General features: G+C 43.4%; 1 protein-coding gene across 1 annotated transcript in view; it reads left to right on the top strand.

Moving 5' to 3' along the window:
• Positions 1–22,459, top strand: part of rin3 (Ras and Rab interactor 3) — a 96,732-nt gene that overhangs the window by 52,606 nt on the left and 21,667 nt on the right. Inside the window, exons 5-7 of the mRNA XM_041214710.1 lie at positions 8,726–8,817; positions 11,409–12,842; positions 20,507–20,815. Of these exons, the coding sequence (XP_041070644.1) occupies positions 8,726–8,817; positions 11,409–12,842; positions 20,507–20,815 (1,835 nt within the window). The remainder of the gene's footprint in view (positions 1–8,725; positions 8,818–11,408; positions 12,843–20,506; positions 20,816–22,459) is intronic.

Genomic DNA, 22,459 nt, shown 5'->3' on the forward strand with positions numbered 1-22,459 from the left:
TAATTCTGGCCTCTTGAGTGTCCCCGATTTTAATTGCTCCACCCTTGTTGGATATGCCTCCAGTTACCTAGGCCCTAATTCTCTCCCTGAACCTTTCCACTTCTCTACCTGACTGTCGCCCTTTAGGATGCTACTTAAAATCTGTCTCTTTAACCAAGGTTTTGGTCATCTGCTCTAATGTCTCATGTGGCTTGGTGTCAATTTTTTCTATATAACGCTCCTGTGAAGTACCTTGGGACATTTTATTATGTTAAAGGTGTTGTATAAATATAAGTTGTTGTTGATTTATATTTGGTACCTGTTACTGCTCTCCATAGTCCCACTGGAGAAAAATATGAGAAGCCCACCAAAACACGAACACATAAGAACATAAGAACTAGGAGCGAGAGTCAATTCAGCCCCTTGAGCCTGCCCCGCCATTCATTACGATCATGGCTGATCTCATTTTGGCCTTAACTCCAATTTCCCGCCCTCTCCCCATAACCTTTCAACCCATTACTAATTAAAAATCTGCCTACCTCCTCCTTAAATTTATTCAGCGTCCCGGCATCCACTGCACTCTCAGGTAGTGAATTCCACAGGTTCAGGACCCTTTGAGAAAAGCAATTCCTTCGTATCTCTGATTTTAATCTACCGCCCCTTAGCCTAAAACTATGGCCTTTCATTCTAGAATGCCCCAGAAGGGGAAACATCCACTCCACGTCTACTTTGTCTATCCCCTTTAGCATCTTATATACTTCAATTAGATCTCCTCTCATCCTTCTAAACTCTAGCGAGTATAGGTCTAAACTGCTCAATCTCTCCTCATACGACAAGCCCCATAACTCTGGAATCAATCTAGTGAACCTCCTCTGAACCGCCTCCAGTGCAACTACACCCTTCCTCAAGTAAGGAGACCAAAACTGTGCACAGTACTCCAGGTGCGGTCTCACCAAAGCTTTGTACAGTTGCAACAACATTTCCCTATTTTTATACTCTATTCCTTTAGCAATAAATGCCAAAATTCCATTTGCCTTCCTTATTACCTGCTGTACCTGTATACTAGCTTTCAGTGATTCATGCACGAGGACTCCCAGGTCCCTCTGCACTGAAGCATTCTGAAATTTCTCTCCATTTAAATAATAAGTCACCTTTTTATTCTTCTGACCAAAATGGATAACCTCACACTTATCCACATTAAACTCCATCTGCCAAATTTTGGCCCATTCACCTAACCTGTCCATATCCATTTGTAAATTTCTTATTTCTTCATTACAACTTACTTTCCCACCTATTTTGGTGTCATCTGCAAATATAGCTATAGTACCTTGTACCCCTGAATTCAAGTCATTAATATAGATTGTAAATAGTTGGGGCTCAAGGACCGAACCCTGTGGCACCCCACTAGTTACAGCTTGCCATCCAGAAAAAGACCCATTTATCCCGACTCTCTGCTTTCTGTTGGTTAAAGCAATCCTCTATCCAAGCTAATATATTACCCTTAACTCCGTGTAATCTTATCTTGTGTATTAATCTTTTGTGCGGCACCTTATCAAAGGCCTTCTGGAAGTCCAGATATACTACATCTACAGGATTCCCATTATCCACTTTGCTTGTCACATCTTCAAAGAACTCTAGCAAATTAGTCAAACACGATTTATTCTTCATAAAACCATGCTGACTCTGATGGATTGCATTTTGACTATCCAAATGTCCCATTACTACTTCCTTAATAATGGATTCCAACAATTTCCCAATGACAGATATTAAACTAACTGATCTATAGTTTCGAACCTTCTGCATCCCCCCCTTTTTGAATAAGTATTTTTATTAGTATTAGTATTTTTCCAATCCACTGGAACCTTTCCAGAATCCAGGGAATTTTGGAATATTATAGCCAATGCATCCACCATCTCTGCTGCCACTTCCTTTAAGACCCTGGGACGTAGGCCATCAGGTCCTGGGGACTTGTCACCTTTTAATCCCAAAAGTTTCCTCAGTACTTTTTCTCTAGTGATGGTGATTGTTCTAAGTTCCTCCACATTTTGGGAGGGCAACTATTTTGCCTGTTTCTTACCTAAAATACAGATGTTTGGCAATTGTGAATCAGCAGGGAGGTGGGGAGGCAGGGGTGCGATGGTGGGGGGGGTGTTCTGGATGGAGATAAGGCTACCCCGGTCTCCCATTGATGCCCAAGATCTATCTAATACTATTTTGAGTGGGCCCTTAAATGGCCAAGTAGCACACCCACCTGTTTGACAGTGGCAACTGTTTTAATGAGTAAATTGAGGTCCTATGGAAATTTTAGGATGCTGATTATTCAGGTACAGATAGTCTGAACATGCGTTATGCACACTTCATCCATTTCTTCTCGGCATTCATTAGCTTAACCAATAGTCCTTAAAGAGAGGGTTAGAGGCCATGCAAAGAAACAGCTGCAAAGTTTTTCATTTTCGCTTTTTTTGTGAGTAGGAGATGGAGTGGACCTCGGCCCACAAAATCCTCCAACCCATTGCCAGCCCATGCAGCCCACCCCATAGGGACTGCTCCTCCCTCTAGGCTTTAAGCATTAGAATCGTCTGATCTCACCCATTTTGTTCCAATGCCATTTGGTTGAAGCTTGAATCTGAAAATGGTTCACATCTTGTTCACTGGCTTTGGGCAGGCAGTGAAGCCATTCCATTGTCCCCATTTCAGACGAATTTTGGAAACTGTCTCTGGAGAACCAGAGTACAGGAGCAAAACTAGTCCAGTGGTAGCTTGTAACTCCAATGATGACAGAACTGCAGAGGTCACGTTATGATGGTAAGAGTACCTTATCTCCAGAGTCCACATTCAACAGAAATCCACTAAGCAAGAAAATTCAGGGGGACAAAAAAACAGGGTCAAGGAAACAGCATCCTTGGTGAAATTTCCTTGGTGAGTCCTGTGCAGATTAATTCTTACTATTTAAATGTGCAATTAGTATGCACAGATTGCAATCCAAACGTAATATCTCATTATCTAATGAGGAGTCTCAAATTCAGAATAAACCAGCATACATGAAAACCAATCTAAAGGGCAGTCTAATAAGGCACTTCTTCAGTGACCAGGCTCCAAGGGTAATGGTACTGAAGTCAAACACTGCTCTCCCTATTAATGTTTGTGTGCAGTGCTTAAGGGTCAATACAAAGAACTATTGTTCTACAAAGAACCATTGTTCTCTGCACATTGAATTTTGGCTGTCAAAAGGTTTTGTTCCAGGCCCCAATTCTAGTACAGAAAATTATGAGCCAATTTTAAGTGCTGCTGCTTGTGCAGATGGGTTAGCAGCAGCCTAAAAAAAATGAGGTTAAGACATTTATGACCCTGTTGTGTATTGATTCGAAAAGGGCAGTCAGAACTTCTGCTGCTTCAAGTGGCAGGCCACATTTAATGCAGAAGACCTTATGATGTACCCAGGACCCTGATTGTAAGCCTGAGGTATAATTAGGTACATTGTACATGCTCTGCTCATTTTGCACTATCGGCAACCAAATCATTATTCCTCAAATGACCTGGAAGGCGTTTCAAAAAGCAGGGCAAAGAAATTCATATTTTTGTGCTTCCTTCATCTCTTCCCCACTCCTCCTCTAGGCCACAGTGGTCAGTAGGCTCTGCATAGGAGCCAGATCCATTCCCGTTCTCACCAATTGGTGAGTTTTCTGGGCTGCATGGAGATGAGACTCTGACTTCAAAATTGCATCACCCCTTCTGAATGTCTGTTGTGGCCCTAAACTAAAAATTGATCCGATGGATTCATGCACTGTTAGACACATAAACAGGCCACTCAGCCCATCGAGTATGTACTGATGCTTTCATCCATGTCATAAACCTGGTCTATCCTTGTTCTGCTGCTCGCTCCTTAATATTCCTCTTTTTCATACAACTATCTCTCTCTTAATTAATATAATCCTGGGGCAAGATAATACACAAAAATATTTAGATCACATCATTTGTTGCAATATGTTGGTATTACAATGAGAACCCTTGTTCATTTACGAACATACGAAATAGGAGCAGAAGTAGACCATTCAGCCCTTTGAGCCTGCTCTGTTTGAGCCTGCTCTAATGGCGGATCTGTTTGTGTTTCGAATTCCACATCCCCATCTAACCCGGATAACCTTAGATTCTTGCTAGGCAAGGGAATCAATCTACCTCTGGCTTTAAAATATTCACTGACTCTGGCTCCATTGACTTCAAAGGCAGAGTTCCAAAGTCACACAGCCCTGTAAGGAAAAAATATCTCCTCATCTCTGTCCTAAAAAGGCAACTCCTAATTTTATAACAGTGCCCCCTAGTTCTGGATTCACCCACCAGAGGAAACATCCTTTCAATGTCCAACTTGTCAATACTGTTCAGGATCGTATATGCTTCAATCAAATCATCCCTCACTCTTCTAAAGTCCAGTGGGAACAAGCCCGATCTGTCCTTTCCTCATAAGACAACCTGCTCATTCCAGGTATCAATCTAGTAAAAGCAAAAAACTGCGGATGCTGGAAATCCAAAACAAAAACAAAAATACCTGGAAAAACTCAGCAGGTCTGACAGCATTTGCAGAGAGGAACACAGTTAACGTTTCGAGTCCATATGACTCTTCAACAGAACTAAGGAAAAATAGAAAAGGGGTGAAGTATAAGCTGGTTTAAGGGGGGGTGGGACAGGTAGAGCTGGATAGAGGGCCAGTGATAGGTGGAGATAACCAAAAGATATCATAGACAAAAGGACAAAGAGGTGTTGAAGGTGGTAATATTATCTAAAGAATGTGATAATAGGTGACATTAATGGTAGAAAGCAGGACGAGCAAGGTACAGATAGCCCTAGTAGGGTAGGGTGGGGGGAAGGGATCGAAATAGGCTATAAGGTAGAAATAAAATAATAGATGGAAATACATTTAAAAATAATGGAAATAGGTGGGAAAAGAAATTTCTATATAAATTATTGGAAAAAAGGGGGATCGGAAAGGGGGTGGGGATGAAGGAGAGAGTTCATGATCTAAAGTTGTTGAACTCAATATTCAGTCCAGAAGGCTGTAAAGTGCCTAGTCAGAAGATGAGGGGCTGTTCCTCCAGTTTGGGCTTCACTGGAACAATGCAGCAGGCCAAGGACGGACATGTGGGCACGAGAGCAGGATGGAGTGTTGAAATGGCAAGCGACAGGGGGGTCTGGGTCACGCTTGCGGACAGACCGAAGGTGTTCCACAAAGCTGTCACCCAGTCTGCGTTTGGTCTCTCCAGTCTAGAGGAAACCACATTGGGAGCAACGAATGCAATAGACTAAATTGAGGGAAATGCAAGTGAAATGCTGCTTCACTTGAAAGGAGTGTTTGGGCCCTTGGACAGTCAGGAGAGGGGAAGTAAAGGCACAGGGGTTGCACCTTCTGCGGTTGCATGGGAAGGTGCCGTGGGAGGGTTTGAGGTGTAGGCGGTGATGGAGAAATGGACCAGGGTGTCCCAGAGGGAACGATCCCTGCGGAATGTCACCGGGGGTTGGGGGGGGGTGGGTGAAGGGAAGATGTGTTTGGTGGTGGCATCATGCTGGAGTTGGCGGAAATGGCGGAGGATGATCCTTTGAATGCGGAGGCTGGTGGGGTGATAAGTGAGGACAAGGGGGACCCTATCATGGTTCTGGGAGGGAGAGGAAGGTATGAGGGCAGATGTGCGGGAGATGGGCCGGACACGATTGAGGGCTCTGTCAACCACCGTGGATGGAAAACCTCAGTTAAGGAAGAAGGAAGACATGTCAGAGGAACTGTTTTTGAAAGTGGCATCATCAGAACAGATGCGACGAAGGTGAAGGAACTGGGAGAATGGGATGGAGTCCTTACAGGAAGCGGGGTGTGAGGAGCTGTAGTCGAGGTAGCTGTGGGAGTCGGTAGGCTTGTAATGAACATTGGTGGACGGTCTATCACCATAAATTGAGACAGAGAGGTCAAGGAAGGGAAGGGAAGGGAAGTGTCAGAGATGGACCATGTGAAAATGATGGAGGGGTGGAAATTGGAAGCAAAATTAATAAACTTTTCCGGGTCTAGACGAGAGCATGAAGCAGCACCGAAGCAATCATCGATGTACCGGAGAAAGATTTGTGGGAGGGGGCTGGAGTAGGACTGGAACAAGGAATGTTCCACATACCCCATAAAGAGACAGGCATAACTGGGACCCATGTGGGTACCCATAGCCACACCTTTTATTTGGAGGAAGTGAGAGGAGTTTAAAGAGAAATTGTTCAGTGAGAGAACAAGTTCAGCCAGATGGAGGAGAGTGGTGGTGGATGGGGATTGTTCGGGCCTCTGTTCGAGGAAGAAGCGGAGAGCCATCAGACCATCCCGTTGGGGGATGGAGGTGTAGACGGATTGGACATCCATGGTGAAGAGGAGGCGGTTGGGGCCAGGGAACTGGAAATTGTTGATATGATATAGGGTGTCAGAGGAATCACGGATGTAGGTGGGAAGGGACTGGACAAGGGGAGAGAGAATGGAGTCAAGATAGCAAGAAATGAGTTCCATAGGGCAGGAACAGGCTGACACAATCGGTCTGCCGGGACAGTCCTGTTTGTGGATTTTGGGGAGGAGATAGAAGCGGGCCGTCCGAAGTTGGGAGACTATGAGGTTGGAAGCTGTAGAAGGAAGATTTCCAGAGGAGATGAGGTCAGTAACAGTCCTGGAAACAATGGCCTGATGTTTAGTGGTGGGGTCATAGTCCAGGGGGAGGTAGGAGGAAGTATCTGCGAGTTGACGCTCAGCCTCTGCGAGGAAGAGGTCAATGCGCCTGACAACAACAGCACCATCCTTGTTAGCAGGTTTGATGGCAATGTCAGTGTTGGACCTGAGAGAATGGAGTGCAGCAAGTTCAGAGAGAGACAGATTAGAGTGGGTGAGAGGAGCAGAGAAATTGAGACGACTAATGTCACGCCGACAGTTCTCAATGAAAAGATCAAGAGAAGGTAAGAATCCAGAGGGAGGGGTCCAGGTGGAGGGAGAATATTGGAGGCGGGTAAAAGGATCCGTTGAACGGGGAGAGCACTCCTGCCCAAAGAAGTGAGCACGGAGACAAAGGCAGCAGAAAAAGAGTTCAGCATTGTGCCGAGCCTGAAATTCATTGAGATGAGGGTATGGAAACTAAGTCCTTTGCTGAGCACTGAACGTTCAGCATCGGAGAGGGGAAGGTCAGGGGGTATAGTGAATACGCGGCTGGGGCTGGGATTGGAAGATGGGTGGGGACAGAGGGACAGGCAGGGGTGGAGGGTCCTTGTTGGGCGTTGGTGTCAATAAGTCAATCTAGTAAACCTCCTCTGAACCGCCTCCAACGCATTTACATTATTTGTGATTATATAGTGTGCCATCTCAAGGAATTCAACTTTTAATTAGCAAACTTAAGACTGGCACATGATATTAAGTTATCTCACTCATTCATTGAAACAAACATGTTTCTTTCAAAATCCAATAGACACCAAAGGGTTAGAGCACTTCCAATTGTGAAAGGCCACATGAATCAGCAGTGACAACACAAAAACATACACGTGTGCTGAAAATCAAAAATGATATATAACAGGAAAAAAGAAATAGCCTCAACTCTTAGGTCATCTTGGAAGAGATATTATTAACAATCATATTATGACATTGTTAATAAACATTGAAAAATAGCCTAATATAATTTCTATTATCTATTCCTTTTCCTTTTAGAATCTTAAAAATTGCTGAAAAAAGAGATATGTCAAAGCTTTTCATTTTGTACTCATCAGGACAATTCACAAGAATACCAATATAAGGAGAAAACAACAATTTATACTGCATGAGAAGAGGCTGCTGATTGGTTGGCATGTGGACTCTGATTGATAGAGGCATTGCCATGGAAAATGCATCAGTGCTGGTGACTGACAGTTAACTGCCAAGCATTGTTTGAAATTTAAATCTTGCAGCTTGACCCTGATTGGTTAAGGCATTGCCTTGAGGAGTGAGTCAGCAAATGGCTGTCACCTATTTTGTTTTGTTTGAAACAGGTGCAATGTGTGTACATGTTCTTTCTGTCTGCACACTATGAGCCTGTCATACCACACTATGAGTCTGACTGAAATCTTAAATTGGTTGTCAGCATAATTCTTAGCACACTGAGGATTATTTAGTAAATGTTATCCAATCGTGGAATCACATCTAATGTTGGACACTGTGTTTTGAGTTTTGCAAGCATGGGCTGGTTGGGAACGGTCTGTACCCTTCCTCATTGCGGACAGCAGCTGGGACAGGCTGTTTGATACAATCCACCAGTCTTTGGGACATACGGCCTAGATAGCTAGCATCACACTGGCACTGAAATTCATACACCACATTACTCATTTGTATGATGGGCAGGACATCTGTTTGGCTTGACAGCAGCATCCTGTTAGTGGCGAATAGCACTCGTGTTGCTACTGTTTGTCCCTTTATATTGGTATTCTTGCAAAGTGTCCTGATGAGTGCAAGACAAAAAGCTTCGATGTGTCTCTTCTTTCAGCAATACTCAAGTTCTGTACTATCAATGCTAAAATGACAATATTGCCTCTCAATCTTCTCTTTATCAGTGAGAGCATTTTTTTCACAAAGGGTGCTGCTTATCTAATGTGCAATAGATTTTAATAGTTATCGGTTAACAAATATTACCATAAAATCTTTCAACAATTCATAAACTTAACATTCGGCATTACTATGTCCATTTTAAAGATCTTACCCTGTATTCTTTTCTTTGTGCTTTAGGGATATACTGCCATCCACACTGGTTTTGCCCCAAGCAATAGCAGAAGCAACAAACTCTGAAGAACTGCAAGTCATCTCACATCTGGGAATAGGTACGCACTGAAGGAAAGTTTTGGTGTATCATAGAATCCGTTTCCCATCCCGAATAAAAATTCTCACTGAGTAAAACTGCAACAGATATGCACCACGCCGCAAACTAGAAGTGTTACATTTGCACAGGCTCCTTTGCCTTATTGATTCCAGTAACACATCAAAGCCATTTCCCTTGTGACATCATTGGCTTACTGTTTGAACCAAAATGCTTTAAGAACACATGGTTAAAAGACGTAAGCAAAATAATATTCAGTTTAATTTCTAATCATAGAAGGGTTACGGCACAGAAAGACGCCACTCGGCCCATCGTGTCTGCACCGGCTGGAAAATGACACACCAAGCCTAAACCTTTGTAAATATTTGATGGTAATGGTGACACTCCTTCAGGTTCCATAAATATTGCTTTCAAGAGATCCCCTAGACACATAAGGGGTAAATTTTAGCAAACATTTTGTTATATTGTTATATTATTCCAATACGGTTCAGGAACTTTATTGTCATGTGTAGATGTATAGTCAAAATGCCACATCACTCACCGTTGTACTTCAGTTATATAACAAAAGCAAAACACTGTGTTGCTGGAGATCTGAAATAAAAAGAAAGTGCTGGGAAGACATAGCAGATCCAATGTGACTTGAAAATACATTCCGAAGAAGAGTCTTATTAGACTGGAAACATTAAGTCTGACATAGATTTTTGCTCCCGAGTCGGGTGCGCAGAGAAGGGAGAATTCCCGGTTCTGCAAACCTGACCTTTAAAAGTGACCACCCGCGGTTGGGATTTTTGTCCTGGGGCCCACCACCCCTGAAACTAGTGTGGAAGCTGCCAGATATGGAGGTGGAAGTCCTGCCTTTGTGCTCTTGCACTTAAAGTTATTTTAAAAAAGATTAAAACAAAAAATAAATCTCCCCCTTTCCTCACCACCCCCCCCCCACACATACACACACACGCACTCTTCATGCCCCATCCATGCCAACCTATTCCACCTCATGCCTCCCACCCACCGTCCATGGCCCATACACCCCCTATGCTAATCCATGCCCCTATACCAACCCTACCTTGGCCCCTCATGCCCACATGACTCCCAAATCCCCATAGCCCTTATAGCCCTATGACAGTTTAGTGCCAACTCATGCTAACCCATGCTTCCCACCAACCACTCTTTGCCCTTACCCCTCCATGTAAACTCAGCTAGTATCCTTTGACAACTTTGACAGTTCTGTGACAGCTTGACAGTTCTGTGACAGCTTCAACAATTCCAATGAGGTTATGCACTTTTTCCACACAAAGATATTTACTTTTAACAATCCCAAGGGGTGCTTTACCTCTCCCAAAGGGTCCTTACCTCTACCAAAGGTATCCCAGCACCATATCATAGGGGTACTTTACATCTCCAAAGGGGTACACTGGCTATCCAAATGACTACACCAAGTTCAGATGTCCTTTTACCTGGTGTAATCTGCACACTTCTGGTTTCGGACTCCTGGCCTACCAAAATCCCTCATCAGTGGAGGCAGCTGGTGATTTAAATAGCCAGCTGCCTCCATAAACCGTGCGTGTGCTAACCCCGGCCTGACTCCAGTCCCTCCCTGTGAAAATAGGAAACACCGTGTTCCAGCGGCAGGACTTAGAATTTCATGCCATTTCCAAGATTTTCACCGCGATGGAAAGCCTCTCTCCCATAGTGAAAATCTGGACATCTGATTCTCACCCAACAGATGCTGCCAGCCCTGCTGAGTTTTCCCAGTACTTTCTGATTTTAAGCTGTACTACACCCTTGTGCACCAAAGCAAAAATGTATCATTCTGCAGCACGTGGTGAGATCTGAGAAATACATTCGATGTACGCTCCAGCATTTGTGTCTAAAAGTCTGATTATTTCAAATTTCTGGGAACCACAAAACGTAATACAATTCCCCACTCATTCACCGTAACTCAGTGGAAGAGCAGCAGAAACTCCAGGATAATGCTACCAATTTACCGCAATTTCTGTAGCTCTACCACCAAAGCTAAGGCAGGCAAGCGGGAAAAGCAAAAAAAATTCACCCCAATAAACGTTTAAAATAAGAAACTAATTGTGCATTCAAATTGAGGTTTGTTGTAACGTGTATGAGTATAAGAAGTTGAACTGTAAATTTTTAATTTGCCAGACTCTGCCCCCAGATGGGAGAATTGAGTTCAAAGGTCAGCATGCCCCATTCATGGTGTACCTGATTTTCTTGCCATTGACAAGATGGAAAATTGGAAACGCCACAAATTGAGACACTGACCTCGGACCTCTGTGCCCAACTCTTCCATTTCCAGTCCCATCAAATGAGTTTTAACAATTTCAGAATCCACATGCTACAAAGTCAGCAATGAGATTTGTTATAGTTTTCATAGATGTAAGTGATAAAAAATATAGTGAAAAGTTTTACATACATTTATATAAGATTAACCCATTTTAGAATTACATATATTCACATTAATATCTAATCAATACAAGGTTAATGCACCCTATCAATACATGGCTATTTGTGGATTATTATACAGCAATTTATGTTGTACTTCATGGAATGAAAGTTCTTACTGTTTATTGTGTCTTCTGTTAGATTTCTGGAATTCATATGTAAACAAAAGATACGAAGAAGAAACTTTTTCTGTTTTGAAAGACTTGAACGTCGTTAATAATCAGACTGATAACCACCAAACAACTCAGCGTTTGCCCACTGATAAGAAACAATGTTCATGTGAGATTGAGTTGTCAGCAGGAAATGACAAATTGTGGTTTGTCAATCCTGTATTTATAAAAGAATACTGCAGCACTGCCCCTTCAACAGAGACATCAGCAGAGCAAAGCTCAAACTCTACAAACAACAAGGATCTGAAAGTGAGGAGACCTCCTCCAATCCCTCCCCGACCAAAGGCATCAGAACTGATTGCTCTGATACCTGAGAGCTGCAGAGGGGGAAACCAGCTACTGCACGGCGGAGAGCTCAAGAAAAACAGTGAATGCATTAATTTCGGAAGGGACCATGAAAATCTAATAGACTTGTCACAGGGGAAGGAAGAAATTGAAATCAGTGCGGACAACATGGGAACTCCAAATCGTGACAGGTTCCCACCAGTTCCACCAAGGCGTCGGCCATCAGAAAAGCAACCGACAGACATTAACAGCAGCCAGACTGAGGAGACAATCAAAGAACTTGAAGAAGTGGCACAAAGCCGTGATACTACACGGAATGATAGGTCACCAGTTGAAGCCTACATCAAGTCTACAGCGATTGAACACCAGGAATTGCTGAGTGAAAAGCCGCAGAGTATAGATGATAATCTTAATTTCACCTCCGACGGGTCCAGTGCTGAGCAAAAGAAGCAGGCATGTCAGTCTACACCTGTTGCACCTCCAAGAAGAAAGAAAATGTCCAACCGAATTGCCAGGGAAGAAACCAAACAAGAACACTGTACCACACATCAGCAAAATAAAGCATTGAAGATAGATAAGTTAGATACAATAAGGGATCAACCAGAAGATGCCTCTGACTCCTCAGTCCAGAGTGAATGTGTGCAATCATGTAACTTCACAGATTTGAAAATAGTTGATGGGTCGTTGTACTCTCCTGATTGTAAAGTACTGACTCCTGTTTCAGAAGCAGATTCTTACTCTACCAGCAGCACAGAGGAAGAGCAAGATCTAGGGATCACACATTCACGAACCAAGAAGCACCGGCACTCGATGATGTTGGACAAGGCGAAAAACAGACTGTCAATAGTGGCATTAAGCAATGTTTTGAATGCTTTCCGTTCAACAGACAGAAAAATTCAGAAGAAAATAACAGAGCTGGCTCAAGAGAAGGAGTCATACTTTGGCCATCTGGTCCAGGATTATAAAGCCTACGCATTGGAAGTGATGGGAAATCATACCTCAAGCACAGAAATGCTGCAGGAGATTCGGCAGATGATGACACAGCTCAAGAGCTATTTATTGCAAAGTACAGAGCTGACCTTAATGGTAGATTCATCCTATCAGTCGGAAGAAAAACTGGGTAAATATCGACTTTTGCTATTTCTAACTTATGGGCACAAACTTAAGATGGCCACAGAAAGAGAGGTTAGAAAAAGATTCGTTGCACAATAATGGTTAGAATATTGAACTCCATGCCACAAACTGTTGTTGAAGTCAAGACCACAATGCCTTTTCAAAAGGGAAGTAGATAGCTAGAGGAAAATTACAGGGTATGTGGAGGGGACGAATGCAGGAGAGTGGAATTACTGTAGATGGCTCATCTGGTGAAAAAAAATTGCATAAATATTATGGTCTGAACAGCTTGTTTCTATTATGTAACAGTCTATGAATTTATGGCTACTTATTAGAAGAAATTCTTACTCAATTAAAACTCCTAATTAAAGCACTTGCTTCTAAAGAATTAACTTAGGGTGAAAACAAAACAAATTAACATATTGCCATTTTGAAAATTACTTACCCAGATTTATTTATTTTCATCCAGTCTTGGCTTTCGAGTATGAAGTCCATCCACTAATCCTTTACAGACCAGACATTGCACTGCCTTAGTGAAACAACAAATCTTTCCCCAGTAAAGATTGATTCTGCCTGATGTTCTAAGAGCACCTGGTTCTGGGCATTAGAGTTGGAACATCGGATCTCTGGTTCATACAAATTAGGAGTAGGAGTAGGCCACTCAGCCCTTCAAGCCCGCTCCGCCATTCAATTAAATCATAGCTGATCTGATTGTAACCTCAACCCCCCATTCCTGCCCACCCCCAATAACCTTTTACCCCCTTGTTAATCAAGAATCTACCTAGCTTTGCCTTATAACTATTCTGAGACTCTGCTTTCATCGCTTTTTGAGGAAGAGAGTTCAAAAGACTCACGACCCTCTGAGAAAAAATTTCTCCTCATCTCTGTCTTAAATGAGTGGCCCCCTTATTTTTAAACAGTGACCACTAGTTCTAGATTCTCCCACAAGAGGAAACATCCTCTCCACATCCACCCTGTCAAGACCCCTCAGGATCTTAAAGGTTTGTGCTTCACATGCATTTCCTGAGACGACAGAAACAGGAAGGAGCCTTTCATTTGTCTGTTAATGACACCAGTACAACTCCTAAATTATTTCTGTCGAAGGGTCATGAGGACTCGAAACGTCAACTCTTTTCTTCTCCGCCGATGCTGCCAGACCTGCTGAGTTTTTCCAGGTAATTCTGTTTTTGTTTTGGATTTCCAGCATCCGCCGTTTTTTTGTTTTTATCCTAAATTATTTGTCTGGGCAGATGCCAAAAAAGGAAGATACCTCAAAGGTGGACATTAGAGGTGGCAACTAGTCCCTCTAGACTGGAGTGATAAGGGACAACCAGCAAGCACTTCAGGTCAACAGTAAGCTAGGCTTCACTTCATTTAGGCCTCTAAAGAGGAATAGCAGAGCTGAAAACTATTTGGCCACTGTTTCTGATAAGCAACCAGAAGGCCAGTAGGACTTATACAGTTGTGACAACGCTTCACAATACATCTACTCCCCATTCCACCCAGAGCCAAGTAAGCTCCTGGGATAGGCAAGCAGAGAAAACCAGCTTTTAAAAAGACCCATATCAATTGGGGATTAAAAACCTGGATCAAGATCTTCAATCTTTTTAAGTGATCAAAGCTAGTCCAGGAGACCACCCTGACCTTGATTAATGTTACAAGGTACTTGCATCTTGTATGAGGTGATCTCAGCGCTAGTCCAATTCTCAGCTGAATCAGCATTCACTGTATGAGCTGGCAAACTATTCCAGGAGTTCACTGTTACCTGGGAAAAGGAAAATCTCCTAACATCCAATCTAGTTTTATCCTTGCATAACTTGTAAGAGTAAAACCCCTGGTCCGTTCTAGCGTATTCATTTGAAACAATCAGTTTACATAGACACAATCTAATCCCTTCATCAATTTAACAAGGCCTAACACTTCAGCTTCAACTCAGCAGAGAGAGCGAGTTCCAGTTGATTTTAAAAAGTGTATTTTGAATCTCTATTCTAACTTGTTTTCAGATTAAAGGTAAACGGGAGAAATATCTTACAGATTGATAAACTAAAGACCAGTAGGAAATTTAAAAACAAATTGAAAAACTAATTAAATAAAATAGAGGTGCAAGGCCAGGTGATGTGTTGTAGCTGCATGATGTGGGAGCTGGTGGACCCCATTGTGGTTCCTAGTGACTATATCTGTAGCAAATGTTGGTTGCTCGATGAACTCCTGCTCAGAGTTAATGAGTTGGAGTCTGAGCTTCGGACACTGTGACACATCAGGGAGGGGGAGAGTTACCTGGACGCTGTGTTTCAGGAGACAGTCACACCCCTTAGATTAACCACCTTAAATTCGGCCAGTGGTCAGGGACAGGAGGATGTGACAATGATTGAGGCAGGTAGCGGGATCCAGGAAGTAGCACTTTAGGAGCCTCAGCCCTTGCCCTTATCCAACAGGTTTGAGATTCTTGCTCTCTTTGTGGACAAGAGCGGGGATTGTAGGGAAGATGAGCAAACTGACCATAGCACCGTGGTACAGGGAGCCATTCAAGTGGGGGGAGAAAAGAGAAATGTAGTTGTAATTGGGGATAGTATAGTTAGGGGAATAAATACTGTTCTCTGTAGCCAAGATCGAGAGTCCCGAAGGCTGTGTTACCTACCTGGTGCCAGGGTTAAGGATATCTCATCTGGACTGCAGAGGAACGTGGAGTGGGAGGGGAAGATCTAGTTGTCATGGTCCACGTAGGTACCAACGATATAGGTAGAATGAGGAAAGAGGTTCTGCTGAGGGCATACGAGCAGCTAGGGGCTAAATTAAAAAGCAGAACCAAAAAGGTAATAATCTCTGGATTACTACCTGAGCCATGGGTTAATTGGCACAGGGTCAATAAGATTAAAGAGGTAAATGCATGGCTCAAAGATTGGCGTGGGAGAAATGGGTTTGAATTCATGGGATATTGACACAGTACTGGGGAAAAAGGGAGCTATTCCATTCGGACGGACTCCACTTGAATTATGCTGGGACCAGTGTCCTGGCGAATTGCATAACTAGGGTTGTAGATAGGGCTTTAAACTAAATAGTGGGGGGAGGGTTCAGTTGCATGGAAATATAAAAAATCAAAGTTTAAGGAGAGGGGAAGAAAGGCACGGCAATAAATCATGGGTGGATGATTGGGAAACTTTTAAAGATCAACAAAGAGTTACTAAAAAAAGTAGAAAGAGCAAAGGTAAATTATGAAAGAAAACTAGTGCAAAATGTAAAAACTGATAGCAAAAGATTCTACAAGTATATAAAAGGAAAGAGAGTAGCCAAAGTGAATGTTGGTCCCTTGGAGGACAAGACTGAGGAGTTAATAATGGGGAATGCAGAAATGGCAGAGACACTTAATCAATATTTTGCCTCAGTTTTCACTAGTACAATCCCAATAATAACAGGTAGTGCAGCGGATATAGAGAAGGAGGAACTTAGAGTAATCACCATCACTAGAGAAAAAGTACCGAGCAAACTATTGGGATTAAAGGGTGACAAGTCCCCAGAACCTGATGGCCTACATCCCAGGGTCTTAAAGGAAGTGGCAGTGGAGATAACACCCTTAGTCAAAAAGGGGACGAGGCAGCAGGTAGGAAACTATAGAACAGTTAGTTTAACGTCTGTCATTGGGAAGTTGTTGGAATCCATTATTAAGGAAGTAGTAATGGGACATTTGGAAAGTCAAAATGCAATCCATCAGAGTCAGCATGGTTTTATGAAGAGTAATTCGCGTTTGACTAATTTGGTAGAGTTCTTTGAAGATGTGACAGGCAAAGTGGATAATGGGGATCCTGTAAATGTAGTATATCTGGACTTCCAGAAGGCCTTTGATAAGGTGTCGCACAAAAGATTACACAAGATAAGATCACATGGAGTTAAGGGTAATATATTAGCTTGGATAGAGGATTGGTTTAACCAACAGAAAGCCGTGAGTCGGGATAAATGGGTCTTTTTCTGGATGGCAAGCTGTAACTAGTGGGGTGCCACAGGGTTCGGTCCTTGTGCCCCAATTATTTACAATCTATATTAATGACTTGGATTCAGGGATAGAAAGTACTATAGCTAAATTTGCAGATGACACCAAAATAGGTGGGAAAGTAAGTTGTAATGAAGAAATAAGAAATTTACAAATGGATATGGACAGGTTAGGTGAATGGGCCAAAATTTGGCAGATGGAGTTTAATGTGGATAAGTGTGAGGTTATCCATTTTGGTCAGAAGAATAAAAAGGCGACTTATTATTTAAATGGAGAGAAATTTCAGAATGCTTCAGTGCAGAGGGATCTGGGTGTCCTCGTGCATGAATCACTGAAAGCTAGTATACAGGTACAGCAGGTAATAAGGAAGGCAAATGGAATTTTGGCATTTATTGCTAAAAGAATAGAGTATAAAAATAGGGAAGTGTTGTTGCAACTGTACAAAGCTTTGGTGAGACTGCACGAGGAGTACTGTGCACAGTTTTGTTCCCCTTACTTGAGGAAGGATGTAGTTGCACTGGAGGCAGTTCAGAGGAGGTTCACTAGATTGATTCCAGAAATGCGGGGCTTGTCTTATGAGGAGAGATTGAGCAGTTTAGGCCTATATTCACTGGAGTTTAGAAGGATGAGAGGAGATCTAATTGAGGTATATGAGCTGCTAAAGGGGATAGACAAAGTAGACGTGGAGTGGATGTTTCCCCTTCTGGGGCATTCCAGAATGAGAGGCCATAGTTTTAGGCTAAGGGGCGGTAGATTTAAATCAGAGATGAGGAGAAATTGCTTTTGTCACAGGGTTGTGAATCTGTGGAATTCATTACCTCAGAGTGCAGTAGATGCCAGGACGCTGAATAAATTTAAGGAGGAGATAGACAGATTTTTAATTAGTAACGGGTTGAGAGGTTATGGGGAGAGGGTGGGAAATTGGAGTTGAGGCCAAAATGAGATCAGACATGATTGTATTGAATGGCGGGGCAGGCTCGAGGGGCTGAATTTCCTACTCCTGCTCTTAGTTCTTATGTTCTTGTAGACATCAATAAAATCACCCCTAAGCAGGCAGTTCTCTAAAGAATAGAGATCCAGCTCTTTGAGCCTATCTGGGTTACTAAGGTGCTTCGAGGGGGATCAATCTGATAAATGTTCTTCTGTGCTTTTTCCAACGCTTCAGTGGGCTGGCTTTTACGGATCCAATCGGGTATGTTTCTGGTGGGGGAGGGGTCATGTAAATTATGACAGGTGGGTAGCCTACCAACTTCACTCCCACTCCCGAGCCAGCTCCCATAATAAGGGTGGTGGGAAAGGCATCAACTAGCCCGTTCCCCCCCTTTAGGCCTATTGAGGCTGGACAGTGGAAGGCGGAGAAGAGTGGAAAGGAAATTCTTTCACCAAAGTTGCTGAAAAGATGGGAAGGAAGAGAAAATACATCATTTGAGGGATGCCCTGTGTACATCAGGGGAACTCCTTCTAAGATGATAACCCCACTTTGTGCCTCCCTGTCTGACCTCCAAATCCCACTCCCACTAAACCATCCCTCTCATCCCATCCCCCTTCCTAGGGTGCCCCATCCCACTCCACCCAAAAAAGCCCAGGACTTAGCTGGGTAGAGTCGCCATCGATCTTCTTCGTGGAGATGTTTGCAGTTCCAGCACCACCCACTGCTGTGTTCTGAGCGCTGCTGAGATAGCAAGAGCTGCCGGCCAATCAGATTGACAGGAAGCTCTCGTGGGAGTGACTTCCTTCCACTGAGGGGCACGAATCCCACTCTCTACTTCTAAAAGCCACCTATAGCGTAATATTGCTGTGTGATAACCTTTGTTAAAGTTGGTCAGTTTGCAACCGACTTTTCTAATGGGGGGGGGTGGGGGGTGCAGGACAAGAAATCCAGTCTAATATCACCCAGCATGTGAGGAGACAAAATTGAATACAGTATTTCAACTGAGGCCTAATCAAGGTCTCCTGACACAAAGTGAGTTTTAGTGAATGCCCTCTAATGTAAATCACTATCCTGTGAAAATCAATCTGGACAGAATTTACCTTCTGGAGGATGAAATATGATTTGATAAGAGAACAAAAATAAACAGCAGACCAGAAGCCTTTTTGCAGGAAGAGAAAAGCAAACAAAAGTTGTTGCCTCACCTTTCTAAATTCACAACATTCGCAGACTTAGGATAATAAGAATTAGGAGCAGGAGCAGGCCATTCAGCCCCTCGAGCCTGCTCCGCCATTAGGTCATGACAGCTCTCCTACCCCAATGCCATTTTCCCGCACCATCCCCATATCTCTTGATATCATTAATATCTATTGATCTCTGTCTTGAACATACTCAATGGCCTGAACTTTTCGCTCGTTGGGCACGCACGATCGGCGGTCCCAGAGTACAGATGGGAAACGGGAGCCCGACCGCGATTTCACGCTGGCTGGCCAATTAACGGCCAACCAGTGTGAAACACGCGCTGAGAAAGGCTCAGCACTGCCGCTGAGAGCAGGAAGAGGGCAGGCGCCAACCTCACCGTGGGTGATGGTGAGCGCTTCCACTGAGCTCCTTGAAGGCGGACAACTGCCTCAGGGAGCTGCAGACCTCCACAGAAGAAACAAAACAACACAAATGCTGCAAGCTATGTCCATGCAGCCCAATCGAGCATCTGAAAGCGTATCACGTTTTCAAAAAAAAAACAGTCCCCAGGTATCTCTTTTTTTATTTCATTTCCCCACAGAGGTTTGGTCTCGCCCTGGATCGAGGCTCGAGCAAAAATGTAAAGGCCGCCCGGCCGATTGGCCCGTCCGCCAACCGTAAAAGCGGACGGGCCACAAAACCGCCGTGTGCGCCCCCCTCCCGCACCCCCCCCCCTCCGCCCGGTGCAAGATATCGCGCGTGCACAATTATGTCGGGACGCTCGCCCGACATCATCTTGCCCTATTTCGCGGCTGCACGGGTCTGGTGCGTGCCTGTCCGCGGGATGTCAAATTCTGGCCTATGACTGAGCCTCCACAGCCCTCTGGGGTAGAGAATTCCAAAGATTCACCACCCTCTGAGTAAAGAAATTCCTCCTCATCTCGGTCCTAAATGACCTGTCCCTCTTATTCTGAGACTGTGTCCCCTGGTTCTAGACCCCACCCCCCCCCCCAATCCCCACCACCGCCACCGCCACCCCCTCTCACCCGCCCCCAGCCAGTACATCCTTCCTGCATCAATCCTGGAAGGATTTTGTATGCTTCTCATTCTTCTAAACTCCAGAGAATAAGGCCCAGTCTCCTCAATCTTTTTGAGCATTAATTCCAAACTATTTAAACTAAAACAATTAAAAGGGCTTTCAATAAGTCCACTACAGAAATCCTGGAGCTAGAGAGAATACTTGTGGTTGAAATATAAGTTTGTGTAAAGTAAATATTGCATATAATTTAATATAAAAGCAAAATACTGCGGATGCTGGAACTCTAGAACAAAAACAAAAATACCTGGAAAAACTCAGCATGTCTGACAGCATCTGCGGAAAGTTGATGTTTCGAGTCCGTATGACCCTTCATCAGAACTAAGACATATAGAAATGACATATAATTTACATATAATTTGCATATAATTTACTCATTACACGAATGATATCAAATTAATTATAAACCATTTGCCAGTTTCCTTTTTAATTTCAATGTGCATTGCTTAACTAAGGAAGCAGGCTTCTTATCTCTTTTAGAAGCTGTCGTGGAAGCAGCATTGTGTAAATGTGTTCTCAAATCATTAAAAGACAATATCAACATCCAGCTAAAGGAAATTCATTCCAAAAATGGCAATCTGAAACTCTTGAAAGAAAACCAACAGATTGTGCAAAACACAACCACCACTGATTTGGGCGTAACTACCAGCGTACCCGAAGTTAGCCTTTTGGAGAAAATACATCAGAAGTTCAGCACTATGCACCGGGCTTATTCACCAGACAAGAAGGTCACCTATCTGCTCAAGGCCTGCAAGCTGATTTATGATTCGATGGCAGTTGGAAATACCGGTAATCATTTTTGGAACTCCCCATTTATGTCATGATTTGTTTCAGTACCTTTGGACTAATTGTTTTGAACATATGGAGAGAATTTTTGGAATTGGGGGAGGGGTTGGCAGGAAAAGGCAGCTTTCAACTTCACTGGCCAGTGTGGCAGATCATGTTATAGCACTCGATCAGTTTCATTTCATTGACCCAAGTGGGAGGAAAATCAGATGAGTTCTAGAATGGGTGCCGAGGATGTGGGGTGTGCGGGAATGGCGTTCTGCCCTGTCACATTACCGCTGAGATGCTGAAGTGGCAAATTACCTCCTTTTTTTTCTGGTTGGCTCTGTGAGCCTTCACTTTCATTACATTTAGTAGCTCAGTCCAAATCACAAGATCATAAAAAGCCCCACTGAATCCATGGGCAGAACGTTTTGGCCGCCACCACTGGCAGGACTTTCCGGTCCTGCCATAGTCGATGGACTTTTGAATGGCTTGTCGCGTTTTACAGCCTCACCCCTCCATGACAGGGCAGTAAATTTCTGCCCCATGTATTTCTCTTGACATAGCCCAGACCCTACTTTTACTATAGGTCTTGCCCTGTGGATTTTTGGGTTGATATAGAATAACAAAAATGTCATACTATGCTTCTAACATTTGTCATTTAAAAGAGCATTAAATACTTTTTATTCTTTCATGGGATGTGAAAGGCATCACTGGCAAGGCCAGCATTTGTTGCCCATCTCTAATTGCCCTCAATCTGGGGCTACTGTAATATAACATGGAAATATTAAAATCTATTGTTATTTAATTCTAAATAACCACCTCAGCCTTAAACGTATTTGCTCTCTTTGTCATCTGTGTGAGCAATATATGAAATGAAATTGACTTGCCTATACCAAACCTCTTGACCATAATTTGGCCTAATCTGGCATTTTATTGGCAATATCATGTAGGTGATACCAGCACAGTAGTGATGGACCAGTGAGGCTGGTTTGCATTAAATATTGGGACAGATTACGGAGTTCATGGTAACCCTATCTGTACCACAAGCATAACAACATAAGAAAAAGGAGCAGAAATAGATCACATGGCCCCTTGAGCCTTTTACAAAAATGTCCCTTTCAAAAAAGGATACAAAATAAATGCTCAAATCATATAAAAGGAGAAAGGAAACTTATCAGAACAAATCAAAATATTACTTTAGTCCCTCCAGTGCCCACTGGTCATGGAATGTCTCAAGTGTATTAGCAGACACTGCGTGCTCCTTATCTAAGGCTATCTGGGTGTGGACATGGCCGCAGAAGAGAAGCAGGCAGCCTAAGCGATCAGCCCCACTGGTCATATCCATCTTTGATATGTGGATGGCCACCTTGGGCAAGTCCAGGAATAGATCCACAAGAGGTCCTCCAACTTCCCCACCTTCCTCTGCACTGGGTAGCCAAAGATCAGGAGCGTGGGCTAAATGTGGCCAGGAATTGAGGAGCAGCTCCTTCAAATAATGAAAGAAGAACTGCAACCTCTTATAACCCTGGAACACGTAATGCAGGCCTGAAATTCCGTGAATAAATCCTATTGGAAGGCATTGCTCGATGCAACACTCTCCATGTCAAATCCCCAATGGGGAAACAGATTTCTGAATCTCCTGAAGCATGCCTTTGTGTAAAT

Source organism: Carcharodon carcharias, chromosome 20 (assembly GCF_017639515.1).
Source record: "Carcharodon carcharias isolate sCarCar2 chromosome 20, sCarCar2.pri, whole genome shotgun sequence".
In the NCBI taxonomy this organism is placed as follows: domain Eukaryota; kingdom Metazoa; phylum Chordata; class Chondrichthyes; order Lamniformes; family Lamnidae; genus Carcharodon; species Carcharodon carcharias.